This window comes from Miniopterus schreibersii (genome assembly GCF_964146895.1).
Source record: "Miniopterus schreibersii genome assembly, chromosome: 1".
NCBI lineage: Eukaryota > Metazoa > Chordata > Mammalia > Chiroptera > Miniopteridae > Miniopterus > Miniopterus schreibersii.
In genome coordinates, this window is record NC_138101.1 from 200,241,758 (window position 1) to 200,256,868 (window position 15,111).

Consider the following 15,111-nt stretch of genomic DNA (forward strand, 5'->3'; position numbering starts at 1 on the left):
GCAAAGCCGACAAAGGCGCATGGATACTGCACACGTGTAGATACCCGGGGACGTCTGAGATGAGAGGCCCCTCCCTGAGCCACACGGCTGTGGTGGTAGCTGCTCCAGTGACAGGCAAACCCCACCTCACCACTGGGCTCGGACAGTCACCTGGCCATCACTTTAGAGGAGCTAAAACATGCTGATGACCGTGGCAGCCCCATTTCCAATACATTCTACACCCTGGGCCGACGTCCAGCACCGCCCCAGGGCGTCCACACAGCCTCGTCGCTGGGCCAAGGCACACCGATGCAGGGAGGGACAAGCAGGATCCCCAAGGGACTTTCCAAAACACAGGTCCCCAGCTGTCCACCCTCCCCATGCACTGGAGACACAGAAAGTGGGAACTGCTGCGGAGGTGACTGACGCATTGCTATCCACGTGGCACTTGCCACAACTCCCCTGTGTCCCCAGAACCATGCTGGGGACTGAGGCTGGAGGCTGGGCCCTGGCCCCAGGCAGATGCAGCACATTTACGTCTGTGTTTGCCATCCTGTGTGCACCGGGGGTGGGTGACAGGGACAGGAGGTGACATGCCAGGCCCTGTGCCTAGCGTGTCCGGCTATGAACTTGTTTAATCTTCACAACCACCCTCTGACCTCTGTGGTGTTATTACGGCCACTGTACCAACAGGAAGAGAAGAGTCAGCAGTAACTACGAGAGAAGCCACGAAGCAGGGAGGGTGCTCAGCTGCCCTGTGTGTCAGGTGCCAGGAAGGCACGTGATGGGAACAGAGGTGGCCAGAGGAGCTGTCACACAACAAATGTTAGGGCCCCGGGACCTGGGCCTGAGGCTGCTATCACAAGAGGGTACTTGTCAGGTACCAGAGAGACAGACCCCCTAGAACATGCAACACGCCTCTGGGCATTTTTCACCTGTTCTTGGGGCGTGTGGTTTTCTTATGTTAAATGCTTGTTGGGCAAATATTTCAGTGCAAATGTATCTAAAACAGGAAGTTTCTGGCACACACTTTAAAGTACCTGTTTCTGGAATGGCACAATAACTAAAGGTATGGAGGTAAAAATGAAGTTAAAGGTGATCAAGCCACAAATTCTCATTTTGGTGAAAAAGAAATAAGTGAAGATCAGGGAAGAATTCAGACCTGAGGTCCAGGACCTGGCTGGCAACGACGCCAGGCTGCGTGGACTTCCCCTCAGGCAGGTCATACAGGAAGAGCTTGCAGTCACAGACCACAGCATAGGCCCGCTGCCACCCCTTCTTCACTCCGGTGGGCTTTGGGACCTGCAGATAAACAGGGACCGTGTTTCACTGTGCCAGCAAGGCCACTCACAAACTGACCAGGAAGCGCCCCCTAGAGGCCTCGGGCCCTGGGGGACATCCTGGAGATGCCACTGGGCCACCACCTCCCTCCTACTGTGCACAGCTGGCCCGCTCTTCACAGGCAGCCCCCTCTCGCCCACACAGGCTGGGGCCAGAGAGGTCAGGGCAGCACCCGACAGAAGGTTACAAAAGGACATGGTGGACACTGAGCCAACAGGGATGTTCACACCACCGGGAGCACCTCGGCCGTTCAGGCATCCGGCACAGAGGTCTTCAGACTGCACTTGGCTTCGGAACCCTGTCTGTAAGCACCTGGCCAGGAGGCAGAACAGCAGCCCTGACTCTGAGTGTGTTTCTGTGGGTCCTCAGGACCTGGGCCCCCCAGGATTGGCACTAGGGTCCTCACACCGAGTTGATCCTACCTTCACGTAGCCCTTGTAGGCGGTCCCTATGCCCCTCTGCACATCCACGCCCAGGGGCCGCTTGGCCTGCTCGGGAGGAATGGGGCACACCTGGGGAGCGCTGTCTCTGCAGGACACGTGGCAAGCAAAGGAGCACACTGCAACAGCAAGGAGCAGCGTCAGCAATGCGCCCAGAGGCCACAGGGACCCCAGGCAGTTTCTGGACACTTCCCACCACAGCTGGGGACCCGTGCGAGTGACTTCACTGGGCCACAGCCCAAGCAAGGCCACCAGGATGCCATGACGGTAAAGGGCTGTCTCAGAGCTGGATCTCCTATTCCCCCACAGCATTGGGTTTTGACATCACCAACAGGGAGAGAGACGGTTTTGGGGACGTGCGGGGGCCTGGCAGCCAATCACAAGGCTGCTGCATTTAAGTAACAGTGGGAAAGGCATCTACTGTTACATATCAAAGTGTGAGGCTTTGGCCAGCGTGGGGGTGCTCGGGATTGACTCCAGCCCCAGAGGTGTCACTGGGCACCCAGGACCTCAGCCAATGGCACTGTATGGGCAGGTGCACCCGAAGGGCAGTGCAGGGCTGGCATGGGGCAAGGGCACAGCTCAGCCTTTGAATATCAACAGTGGCTGTAATGAGAAGACACACAGGGGTGCTTTACTCTAGAGGCCTCGACAGTGCATGGCCTAAGGCCCCTTCCCCTCTGCTTTCGCTCATCTTCCGGGATGACTGTGTTGGACACACTCTGTGATCAACAGTTATCAACAGGTGACCTGTGTAACTGCCCCTGGGACAGTGACCTCGGCAGCCAGCAGCAGACACTCACCCTCGCACGCGTAGCCCTGGCGGATGAGCCCCACCATCAGGGAGGTGCAGTGGCTGCACTGCGTGGGGCTGGAGAAGGACTTGATGCTGAACTGGTGGGCTTTGGGCTGCAGGAAGACACCAACAAGGTGACGCACACACTGAGAAGAGGTGGGTCGGGTTTATAAACAGCTTGGGCACGATCTTGAGAAGCAAAAATGTGTGATCACACCGAGGCCCCGGGCAGTGCTAACCAACGTCTAGTGCTTAACACCCACTGAAGAGTGTGAGCCAAAAATATGTCACCACACGCCCGCCTCCTTCAGAGAGAAGTCTGGCAAAAAGCAAGGCCGGCTGGTGGGCGGGCACAGCGGAAGCCTGGCTGCCATGTGCTCTGGCACGAGCCACTCACCTCCAAGAGGCTCTTGGGGGCCGCCCGGGGCCATGCTTGGGCTGGGCTCCCACCCAGAGCAGCCCTCCCACATGACCCCAGAAGACACACGAGAAGTGAGCAGCAGCCCTGCTCTTCATGGCGAGCGGAAGGACTGCTGCCCTTGCCGGGAGAAGGGCCACGTCGTGACATGGTGGACAGTGGAAGGAAACAGGCAATGGAGAAGCAGACTGTGCGAGACACAGGACAGGGTAACCACAAGGCTAAACTGCAAAGTCCAAGCATTTCCTACTCGGGGATGTAAACATGGGGGGGCTTTGTAAGGAGTGGTCCACGGAACCCAGGGTATAGGCCACCTGCCCTGACTCCGTGAACATCGAAGTTCAGTAGCACACCACTCATCCGCCTCTCACAGATCAAGTTTCCTATCTCTAGTCAGCATGGCCATCGACGGCTGGAACCCCAGAAGACGCCATGTCTACATTACAGAAAAAAGCACCCAAGTGCATGAGGCCGAGTGCCAGCTAAGCTTGAGGCGTGGGCCTGTCACACCTGGGAGGCTGTGATCTGTGCGGACCTGTGCACACCGGCATGCACGGCTCCCCAAGACACGTTTACAAGGAAACAAACAAAACTGTGCACTTGGCACAGCTCTATTGACACTGCAGTAAATCCTCGCCCACAGCCGCGTTCCCCAAGGTCCTATGCGCAGACGGACAAATGGGAATAGATTTGGAGAAGGAACTGAATGGGTACATCACAGAGCAGTTACACTGGAGAAGGGAACGAAGGGGGACTGGGAGATTAACTCAGACATGCTTCAATGGAAACGCGTTCATGCGTCACTGGTTTATAGTTAAGAAAATGCACATCCTGACACTTCCTGGATCACACACTAATCAGAACAAACTGTTAACAGGATACAAGTTTACTGTTTACAAAAGTGCCTGTGTTTCTTACTCACATGACAGTTCCCCTCTAAAACTGAGAAGGTGCCATGGTGAAAAGCAGGGCCTACCTTTGGTCCAGCCAGAGCGAGGGCCTGGGAGGTGGGCAGCGGCCCAGTGGGTGGCCTCTGCAGGGCTCGAGCCATGTCCTAGGAGACAAGCAGGGACAGGTGAGCGCGTCCTAGCTCAGCAATGCTCTACCTGTCAGACCTTGCGTGGGATCACATCTCCTAGGACTGATCAATAATGAACAGTTCTGCATTTTTAATCCGCAACATTGTTGGGACACCTGTCAGCACTCCCCCCTCATCTGGCTGACACACCGACAGCAACTCCGAAATGCAAGTCGGGCTCAGAGCCAGGACGTTGCAAGGCAGGACCGAGAGAGCCTCAGAGAGGCACACGGACACAGTGGGGGGGCCACTGAGGGGAGCAGACCCGAGGGTCACAGTTTCACAGGGCAACAGCCTTACTTCCTGCTGTTCGGTGCTTGTGGTAATGGACGTCGATGGGGACACTTCTGGCTTTGGAGCTTGTGTTTCCTGCTCACTAGCTGAGCTGGTCTGTGGGAAAAAAGGCAAAGAAATAGTGGGAATGAAAGGACTGAATCTGCAAAAGTCAGGCGCTAACTACATGTTCTTTATTTAAAGAGTGCACCCATGGGGACCCGAGGCCCAGCATAGGTTCTATTTCCTGGGGCACCGTGTGGTCCCCCCATCACTCACAGCTGCCCAGCCTGCGCTGCTTCCTGAGGCTGGAGGGTGACCACTGGCCGGGACTCTGACAGGCATAGTCATTAGCCCAGGCAGAAGCCCCCCCCCCCCCCCAAAGAGCAGGAATGGAAAATGCAGCCCTCTGATGTCCTTCCAAAGCGAATCTCTGCACCTTGTAGCCGTAGCCCGATGCTTCCTAACCTCATTTCAGGGACCAGGAAAAATTCTAACATCAACAGAGGTCTATGGGCCTATGGCCAAAAGTAAGAATTCCCCTGAAAGGTTTATACACAGGGAAGCAACGTTTTGTTCTAACAACTCAAGATTCCCAAATGAATTCTGTAATTTGAAATTGAAGCTAAAACTTTGAAGCTAATTTGAAGTTAAAGCTGCATTCTAAAACCATTAAGACCTCATTTTAGTGAGTGTCCTGAAAGTAGTATTTCCCCACCAAAGGCTATACTGTAACTCTGTCCACAGATGCGCACACCATTCACGTGCACGGAAACGTCGTAAGCGCTAGCACAAGGAAGCAGCACGCCAGGACACAGACAAGCCGAGCCAGGAGGCCCCTACAGGAGCAGCTGCACCTGGTCTTTCACACGGGAACCCAGAGCCCGGTCAGAAAAACACTTTGCAGCAGCTGCAGCCACCAGGCTGCTGTGGGAGGAGCCCTCCCGACCGGATGGGCAGGAGCACTCAGCACACACAGCCGTGCCGCCATCTCCGCATTCGCAGAAAACTCACAAGGGAAAGAAAGGCTGGGTTGGTGAGCTAGTGACCACGGCCACAAAGGTAAGCGCGGCTCTCCAGAAACGGGATGTTAATTAAGTCAGAGCTCCATCTTTAGACAAATGAAGAGCAAAAGAACAGTAACTTAACTGTCACCACGTAACAGCCCCACTGGTTTCCCTTAGTTGTTACTGATCAGAAGGATGTGAACTGAGGGAGGAGGTCCCCACCGAGCGGCTGCCTGGCACCAGTGAGAGGCAGGGAGGAGACAGACAGGAGAACAGAACAATCACCCCACCCAGCGAAAACCTGCCTGGAAACTTGACGAAACAGCATGTGAAACGTGGGGAGAGGGAGTCAGGCTCTACAAGACGACTCTGGGGTCTGGGACCACCTAACAGACCCAGACTCGGACCAGGATTTTCCCCGTAAGTAAAAGTCCTTTCTACGCCCACCAGAGGAATTGAGGACGGTGGAAATTAACCACTAAACGTAGGTGTGCCGGCCACAGAGGACAAGGCACAAAGGCCACGGCCTCCACGTCCAGGCTGAAGTGATCTAGCGCCGACCAGCGAGGGAGGGTCCGAGCCGGGAACCACATGCCAGGTACAGCTGCTCTGTCCACCAATTTCATGGAGAGGCTGCCACTTTCCAGGCCACCTCCACCCCATTAACAATCAGCTTTAGATCCTCTGGGATCTGCTCTCCTGACACCACACAGTGTCTGGTGCTGCAGTGATGGAAAAGGAGGGCAACTGCAACAGGTCATGACGACACATGATGACCAAGGCTACAGACGTGCCTCTTAAAAACTGAGGACACGTCAGGCCCTGGCCAGTGTGGCCCAGTGGATAGAGCATTGGCTCATGTGCCGAAGGGTCCCAGGTTTGATTCCAGTGAAGGGCACATACCCAGCTTGCAGGTTCGATTCCCAGCCTGTCCTTGCAGTTATGTGGGGGCACGGCCTAACCACAGGACATGAACTCTGAAGTATTCTGGGGTCACTGATGCCTACAACTCACTTTCAAACAGTTTGGGGAAAAGTGTGGGTATAAAGGGTGAGAGAGAAGATGCACATGGGGCAAAATGCCAGGTGAGATTCGTGTGCTCATCATGCTGATCTTCCAACCCTGCTGCAGGTTTAAAGGTTTCTAAATAAAAGGTTGGGAAACCAACAAAAACAACCAATACCTCACAGAGTCCCATTAAAGAGACGTGCTTTCAGATGTTAACTGACTGGTGTGTCCAGGCCCCAAAGGCAGTCAAATCACATTACACTATTTCTAACTTACCATCAATTAACTTTTCACTTTTTAAAAATAGTTACTTACTCTAAATGTCAGGTCGTGTGCAAGAGGTGCAGTGTTGAAATACTCAAAAATAGAATCCTGAAAATCTGGAAGTTTGAGTCCTGTAAGAAAGAAACAAGGCATAAGACTGTATCTTATGCTTAGACAGGAAGACTCCGTGTCATCGAGATGCCAACTCTCCCTCAGTTAATGGATAAGCTTTGTGTGGGGCCACTAAAAATACCATGAGACTTTCCCCAGAGCGGAACAGTAAATAAAAAGTTCACCTTGGGTAGTACACAGGGAAGACCATCTCAGAAGTCTCTGAAGAAAAAGGGTGGGGAAAGTGACCCAGCAGCTATTAAAACAGACCCATGAGAGGTTCTGGCCCATGAACAACAAGCAGGGTAGAAAATCCAGATGCAGATCAGGTGCCCAGGGCAATCTCACACATAGAGTAATAGGAAATCAGTAGGAACAGGAACTTAACAACTGGTACAGAATTACTAAGGAGCCCCGGAAAAAAGGTAAAACTGGGTCCACTCCTCAGACTGCACCTCACCACAAACTCTGAACAGATCAGTAACTAAACTTTAAACAATGGAACATACGTGTGTTAGAGGAAAACACGGGTGAATTACTGAACCGGGGATGTGGGACTATCTCCCCATGACTCAAAAAGGGGTAAAACTGCCCAGCCGGTGGCTTAGTGGTTGAGCGTCGACCCACGAACCAGGATGTCAGGGTTCGACTCCCGGTCAGGGCAGATGGCCAGGCGTCGGGCTCGACCCCAGCAGGGGCCTGCAGGAGGCAGCCTACCGATGTTTCTCTCATTGATGTTTCTCTCTCTCCCCTCTCCTCTCTGAAAAAAGAGAAAAAACCACCAACAAAAAAACAACCAATAACAGGGGAAACTGACAAATTTGACACACACAAAATTTTAAAACCCTTATGCCTGGCAAAAGAGTCAAGTAAAAGGGAAAATATCTGCAACTCTGTCACAAACTAAAGTCTCTAATCCTCCATATATAAAAAGCTTCACAATTTATGTTTTTTAAAATGGGCAAAAGATATAACAAATATATAAATCACAGAATAAGAACTACAAACAGCCCTTAAGCATATGAACAGATGCTCAATCTTGCTCATAAGAAGAAAAACGCAAACCCAGTCTAGGCCGTGCTGCTGCTTCTCGCTGACCCAGAGTGTGAGACCACATGTTGTGGGGAGACTGTGGTCAGGGCCCCGGCCTGCGCTGTGCGCGGACACAAACGTGCCAGTGTCTGCAGCAGAGGCCAGAAACACCTAGCAGAAGGTGTGCACACTGACTCTCGGATGGCAGTCACTCTGGGCATCCATCCCCAAAACACACGGATGGGAAGATGAAATGCGGTGCACACGCAGCTGTGCAGGGCAGCGGGTTCTGTGACAGTGAGGATGGAACAGGATGCCCAGCTGCCGGGGCAGACGGAGCGGCCTGTGTCATGGGGGAGGATGTCGAACGACACTCCCACTCACCTGCTCTGTATTTTCAGGATGAGACAAAGGGGGGACCAACCAAGAGCTGTGGTAACTTTGGGGAACAGGCCACTTGGCTCTGGAATGATTGTTTTCTTTATATAATTAAAAGCTACTAAACCTAAAAAATATTAAATCTAAAATAAAATCTTTTAAATCTTCATTAAAAAAGGCTTATATTTTAAAAATGTGAAAACTTATCATTTTAACTTACCAGTATCTGCTTTAAATTTTTCTTCCATCTTCTTCTTCAAAATTTCAATTTCTTCTAATAATTCTCTGTTTTTGGCTTCTGAATCCTTTAGTTTACTAAAAGAAGAAATAAATGGCTTTAGTGCACAGGGAACAGGTCGTCTACGGGCCGGTTCAGAGCATGAGGGTGTGGGGCAGGGGCTGATCTCCAGGGAAAGTGCCGGAACAGGGCAGTGCTCCGCCAACACTGTGGGACAGACCCAGGGCCCGCTCTTGCAGGGTCAGCCCCTCCATGCACGGTATGGACAGCACAGTATTTCAGCATTACAAACGTGGATGTTAAAAACCACGGCTGAGAGAGTGTGTCTCATAAAACCCTAATGGCATCGTGGACATTCCTGAGCTCTTTGCCGATGAGTCCTCTGTCCTCTAAGGACACACAGCCCAGGTGACACAGACCTCAGACCCGTCAGTGTGGTGGGCTACCAGCTGCCTGAGCATGGCGGGGACAGAGCAAAGCCAGGCTGCTGCAGGTAACACCTGGCCAGGAGGTGAGCAGGTAGCCCAGCGCTGGGGGGATCTGCCGTCAGCCCTGGCTCTGCACTTATTTAGTGAGTGACCCCTGCCCGCACCTCAGTCCCATCATCTGTAAAGGGGACAGTAAGAGTGCTGGCCGCAGGAACAGCTTGGGCATGCCCGAGGACACATGGATGCCCAGCTCCAAAAAGAGCCAGACGCACGACAAGCACCTTTCAAAGGAGAGGTTTGTGTCCTTGACTTTCCGCAGCTCCTCCTGAACGAGCTGCTTGGCCCGGATCTCGGCCTCGAGAGCAGACTGCAGCTCCAGCCGTGCAGACATGTCCAGCTTCTGGCTACGGCGAACTTTCCACAGGGGGTCCTGTATACCATGGTTCAAATATTAAAAACACATTTTAAGCTACTAACTTAACAAACTCAATGCTAATAAATAAGCAATTCACCTTTTTCTAACCTTAAACTTGTATCACTTTTAAAGGTTACCTCTCAGATGTTACCACAGTCCATTACACCCAATTTTATGGCCTTTATTCTTTCTTAAGGGTTCTAAAGAATTCACTTTTTAATTTTTAAAAAGAATAAAATGGGCCCTACACTGTAATTTCTCTGCAGACCCACTGGACTCTTACACACCTAAGGTGCACTGCGGGATCAGTTATCTTATTTTCTTACATCTGACTCAGTGTGTCTGCAGAATCCATACGTGAACAATATACCTCTCAGGGGGAAAAACCCTAACATCTATCTCATCCCATTTGTCCTAATATGAACCATTTACACAGTTCTCTGCAACAAGCATCTCAAAGCCCCACTTGGCTGAAAGGCCTGTGGCAGGATTCTCCCGCCCTCCACTGGGTCTGTGCAGATTCGAGCAGCACAGCTCCGCAGGCTGTGTGCACAACACAGACTGAGAGAGGACAGGCGAAGTGAAATTTACTGATCATCCTAATCGGTGTTCACAATCTAGAATCTAAAAGTGACGTTTTCCAGTTACGGGGCCAATGCTGATTTCTTCACAGAGCTGGCACTCAATAATCACGGCTAACCTAGTGAACGGTACGAAAGAGCCTGGTCTCCTGGAATGGACACAATGCTGGTGCTCCTCAGGTGGGGCTGCCTTTTCTGCAGGAGTGACCCGAGCAATACTTAACTGCTAAGCCATCGATGAATCCCGTGACAAAAATGTGGGCTTTAGGGTAAAACCTACCAGTGTTCTTGACCCCAGACTGGAGCTCCTCAAAGTCTCAAGCTCTTCGGTCATCTTAGAAGCGAGAGCTTGAAGATAACCCCGCGCATCTTTCTCATCGCTGACCCTGCAGGAGGGAGCATGGCCCGTGAGTGCCAGGAGCCAGAGAGCACAAATGTGTCCTGCCTCCCTCAGGACACGGGACCCAGCACCCTATCACTCGACACCGGTCACCCATGACAAAAGAATGCCCATTGGGCAGAGGCTGGTCCCCACCACCTGCTCCTTTGGTCTCCTGTCTGTCCCTGCGTTTTGTGGAAGCTGTGCCTCCACTTCACGGAGAGCATGTGTCCCTGCTCAGCTTGACCCACACCTTTAGTGACCTGGTGGCGCTGTTTCTCCACCTTTAGTTCAGTGTGATGGCCACTAGAGAGAACTACTGCCCCCAGACATGAGCAACTTGGGGGACACAGTGGGGAGAGCTGCAACTAGACATCAGAGAAACAGCACGAGGTGTAAGTGACAGTCACAGGAGCAGTGACAGGAGCTAGAAAAACCACCCTGGGCCTGGCTGCGCCTCTGAGCTGGGCCACACCTCTGGGCCGGGCTACACCTGGGCTGAGCAGCACCTCCGGGCCGGGCCACACGTACCACTGGATGATCTCTGCAATCTGAGCTTCCCAGTGGGCCACGGACTCCTTCTTGGCGGCCAGGTCCTGCAGCTCGTCCTCCAGCTGCCTATTTTGAGCTGTGAGTTTATCCACAAAGGAGCAAAGCTGAAATTAAACAATTGTACCACACACGTTATTTGGTGCCTATTATTAGCATTATTAAAATTACAAGTTCTTTTGAAGACTTTGAAAGTTCTCTTTAATCGTTATAAGGTTTTTTCAAACTAAGTTCAGGATGTGGACTCTTGACTGCATCTAACTCAAGTCACATTTCAGTGCAAATCTGAACATATAAGTAATCAAGAGCCAGTGATTTTAGTAATTAGCAACTTTTAACCAAATACAAACATCCCATTTAAGAGATCAAACATATCACTTCATTTAAAAATAAAAATACTTAAAATACCAAACTTGCAACACCCGTGGGTGAAAATCACAGCTTCCTGGAAGTGATCCGAGGTCTGACTTACCCTTTCCTTCTCAGCAGCCAGCTTCTTGTTGTCCTCAAACAGCACTGCTCTTTCTCGCTCATATTTGTCTTTCACGGTGCCCACTGCCTCCTCCACCTCACTGTGCCTGAGGGAGCGGAGGAGAGGGAGGGTCAGACCCTGCCTTTGCCCATCCTCTGGCCTACGGCCCAGGCACAAGCCTGCGTCTTCTACATGGAGGAGCTCGGGATAACTTACCGTTCTCGCTTTGACTTCTCCAATTTATCTTTCAACATTAAGATTTCCTTCTGCAGGGCCAGCTGATGGCTCTCGGAGTCCTGTACCTCCTTTTTCACAGTCTTCACTTCGAGCACGTGGGAGGCCTCACGCCGCACCAGTTCCTCTTCATAAAACAAGACTTTCTTCTCAAGCTCAGATTTTATTTTGGAAATCTCCTGCTGATGCTCTAAGGAGGCACCTGGTCCCCGGCCTCCTTGCTTTGTCTGAAGATGAAGGTTGAAGTGGGTTACACACCCCAGTGCCCTCCCTCAGGGTCACCCTGTCTGCCACCCTCCCACGTGCAGGCACTTGGAACGCTGCTTCCTTTGCCCTCCCAACGACAGGCACGGTCCCAAGGGACACAGCTGATCTTGGTCACATGGTCCTAAGGCAAGGCAGACTTTGAGGGTGACAGTATCTGCCCTGCAGGAGGGATGTGCCCAGATCTCCTATCTGGGACCCAGGGGCTGTGTCACACTGTGACATGACTGGTCTTCCAGGTCTCCTCCCTTTACCATTATTCCCGCTCCGTGTTCCGAAGGCCGACCCTGTGCCAGGCCCCTGTGGTGACAGGGCCACATGGCATCTCTGCTCTCATGGAGCAGGGTGGGGAAGACGGACGACACACCAGCAAGCAAGCAATAAGACCTACTGCAAGGTAACACGACAAACGCAGGGGCAGAGGGGTGCAGCGTGACACCTGGCCCACCAGGTGGCAGCAAGGATGGAAAGAACAGACACCGTGAGGATGCGTGCTGCGGAAGAGGTGGCAGATTCACAGAGGCCAGGTGGGCTGTGAGGGGGAGAAGCTCCACTGTCTCCATTCACAGACAAGGACACCACGGCTCAGCAGGTGGATGACCTGGGGTCGCACGAGGTTACCCAGGAGCCCGGCCTCCTCACCACCCTCTTTCCGCTACAGTCCTCTCCCCTGGCCCCCATCGCCGCCTCTGGCCGTGGACAACCACCAGCTTGTTTCCTCCATGTCAGCAGCAGGGCATGGGCTTTAAGGAATTTTCCAGAAGTGGGCTCCGTGAATTTAGAAACGCAGGGTACAGAGGCACAGCTGCTAGTGCACTGGGCTACTACAAACTGCCCGAGGCTGCCCTCTAAGAAGAGGAAGGAGTGGGCGCATCGGTACACGCAGAAGCTGTCACAGAGGCAGGCTGCTCTGTGTGACCTTCTGCCTGACAAGCACGTTGCTCAGAAGGAGCCCCCACAATAGTTAGTAAGAACCAGGACCCCAAGCAGGCTCTACCTTGAGGGCCTCAAGCTCACTTTCTATTTGCTTGGAGAAGTTCTCGCTGTGCTCGCGAAGCTTGCGCTCCTTGGAGGCCTCAGCCATGGCGTCCTCGAGCTGAGCTTCCAGCTAGGAAAAGGGGAACAGTGCTGTTCAGTGACACTCAGCGAGCTCCACGCGCCACTGCAATCCTTCCCCATGAGGACTCTCAGCGCACAAAACCCTGAGAGGCCTAATTCTCCGCTCTTCCTCAGGCTCCATCACAAGGTAAAGACTGAGAACACACTTCACGGCTGACTAGAACAGTTGGTTAATAAAACAAATTTAAAATATAATTTAAATCAATAATTTGACGAAATTTCAGGAAAGGACACTGACTTATGAAAACAAGTACTCTGAGGCCTGTAGGACATGAACGCCTTTCTTAAATAAAAAGTTTCAAACACGCACAAAAGGAGAGGGAACAGTCTGAGGTGCAGTGAGGACACAGCACTGCCCCATGCTGCTCCCAGTGGGTACTGTGGGTCCCAGAGGACACACCCTTTCACCCAGGTCTGGAATGTGGTGCTCGTGGGAGATCCTCTCACCTGAGTTACAGTGGCTATAACTACAGACGCATCTGGGCTGCAAAACAGCAAATAGGGGGATGCAGACTGGGGAGCCACTGTGGAAAACAGTGGGGAGGTTCCTCAAAAAATTAAAAATGGAAATGCCATTTGACCCAGTGATCCTACTTCTAAAAATATATCCTAAGAAACCCGAAACACCAATCAGAAAGAATACATGCACCCCTATGTTCATAGCAATGCAGTTTACAATAGCTAAGATCTGGAAACAGCCCAAGTGCCCATCAGTAGACGAGTGGATAAAAAGCTATGGGACATTTACACCATGGAGTACTACGCAGCTGTGAAGAAGGATCTCATATCCTTTGGGATAGCACGGAGGGAACTGGAGAGTATTATGCTAAACGAAATAAGCCAGGCAGAGAAAAAAGTCCCATTTTTCATTTCTAACTTGGTAAATATTAAGAGCTACAACCCACATGGACAAAAGCTCTTTAGGGCCCCAATAACCTGTAAGAGTGAAGACCACGGGCCTAAGAGCTGACGTGAGGTATGCTGGGCCGAGACCTGCCCTCTGTGCCGTCTGCCTGCATGGATGCAGGTGCTCATGTTCACATAAACCAAGCTGCATCCCATCACAGCATATCTGTTACATTTGTTGGGCACAGATACCCTCTCATTTACTTTAAAAGGGAATTTTTAAAAAGTCAGCACTACCAGAACCTCTTTTAATAACTTAACAGGTGCACGGAGAGGGCTGAGAACTACAGAACAATTGCTTTCCAGGTCAGCCTACTCGGCCTCACATGAAGTTCAGGATCCTCCTAAAGTAACTGATGCAAGGCAGCCAGTGTTTAAAGAAGTCTGTTAAGCTCATACAAAGTCCAGCCAGTGCAGCCCCGGGAGGTCCCGGCTACCTCTTTCCTGAGCTTCTCGGACTTGCGGGCCTCCTGCCGCATGGCGTCGATCTTCTGCATGGCCCCCTCCACCTCCTCCTCCCTGTCACGGAGCTGCCGCGACACCTTCTGCTTCTGGGAGCGGAGCTCCGCCATGCGTTCGTTGAGCTCCGAGAACTCCTGCAGGGCCAACTTCCGCTGCTGGTGGGCCTCTTTGAGCTCCCTGGCCTGGGACTTCAAGCGCTCTGAAGCTTCCACCAGTTGCTGAACACAAAGAATGACAGGTGTTTGATGGTGGTGTAACAGATGTGGAAGGCTGGGAGCTCCAACAAGTAGGGCTTACAGACTACAGCACAGTCCGAGCTCACCATGGACCGAGCACTGTGTCCTGGCTCGGCCACATGGGACTTGGGGGTGCACCTGTCTGTCCCCGCTCGGCCACGTGCGGCACTCCACTCCAGAAAGACCCTCCCAGCACATGCAGTGCAGCTTCACACCCCTGCTCACGGCAGCCACCTCTCTATGCCACCCGCACACCCACAAAGAGGGACCAGTAGTGACTTCAGTCACTCATCCCATTACCTAGACACAGTAGAATCGGAAAGAACACATTACACAGGAAAATGCTCAAAATTCTGATCAAAGTAAAGAGCTATGAACACAAGTGCTGGGTAGCTGACCCTTTCTTGGAGTCTAAGGTGCGAAGGCTGCTGTCCCTCTGGCTACACGGACCTTACCTCCCTGCAGCGGGTCCCTCAACAATCAGAATGCTCATCCCTGTGGCACCTTTGGGACCTGAACAGGTGGGGGTGGCTCCCGCGCAGGGCAGCAGTGCCCGCACCAGGCTCGGTATGGCTCCACGGGCTTTCTGCCGCGTGGGAGCAGTGGGGCTCCTCCCCGTGTACGGCCAGACCAAGCACGCAGGTGCTGTGAGCCACAATGAGCCCATCAGTCAACCTGGGTTTGAAATCCCCATGTTTTGGAG

General features: G+C 52.4%; 1 protein-coding gene across 1 annotated transcript in view; it reads right to left on the reverse strand.

Moving 5' to 3' along the window:
* The window catches only part of CDC42BPB (CDC42 binding protein kinase beta), a 79,711-nt gene that overhangs the window by 8,760 nt on the left and 55,840 nt on the right, over window positions 1-15,111 (reverse strand). Inside the window, exons 13-26 of the mRNA XM_081129623.1 lie at window positions 14,148-14,390; window positions 12,683-12,793; window positions 11,404-11,648; window positions 11,188-11,293; window positions 10,698-10,822; window positions 10,068-10,173; window positions 9,073-9,221; window positions 8,346-8,440; window positions 6,656-6,735; window positions 4,353-4,442; window positions 3,951-4,028; window positions 2,564-2,669; window positions 1,743-1,879; window positions 1,142-1,281 (exon numbers count right to left, since the gene is read on the reverse strand). Of these exons, the coding sequence (XP_080985749.1) occupies window positions 1,142-1,281; window positions 1,743-1,879; window positions 2,564-2,669; window positions 3,951-4,028; window positions 4,353-4,442; window positions 6,656-6,735; window positions 8,346-8,440; window positions 9,073-9,221; window positions 10,068-10,173; window positions 10,698-10,822; window positions 11,188-11,293; window positions 11,404-11,648; window positions 12,683-12,793; window positions 14,148-14,390 (1,811 nt within the window). The remainder of the gene's footprint in view (window positions 1-1,141; window positions 1,282-1,742; window positions 1,880-2,563; window positions 2,670-3,950; window positions 4,029-4,352; window positions 4,443-6,655; window positions 6,736-8,345; window positions 8,441-9,072; window positions 9,222-10,067; window positions 10,174-10,697; window positions 10,823-11,187; window positions 11,294-11,403; window positions 11,649-12,682; window positions 12,794-14,147; window positions 14,391-15,111) is intronic.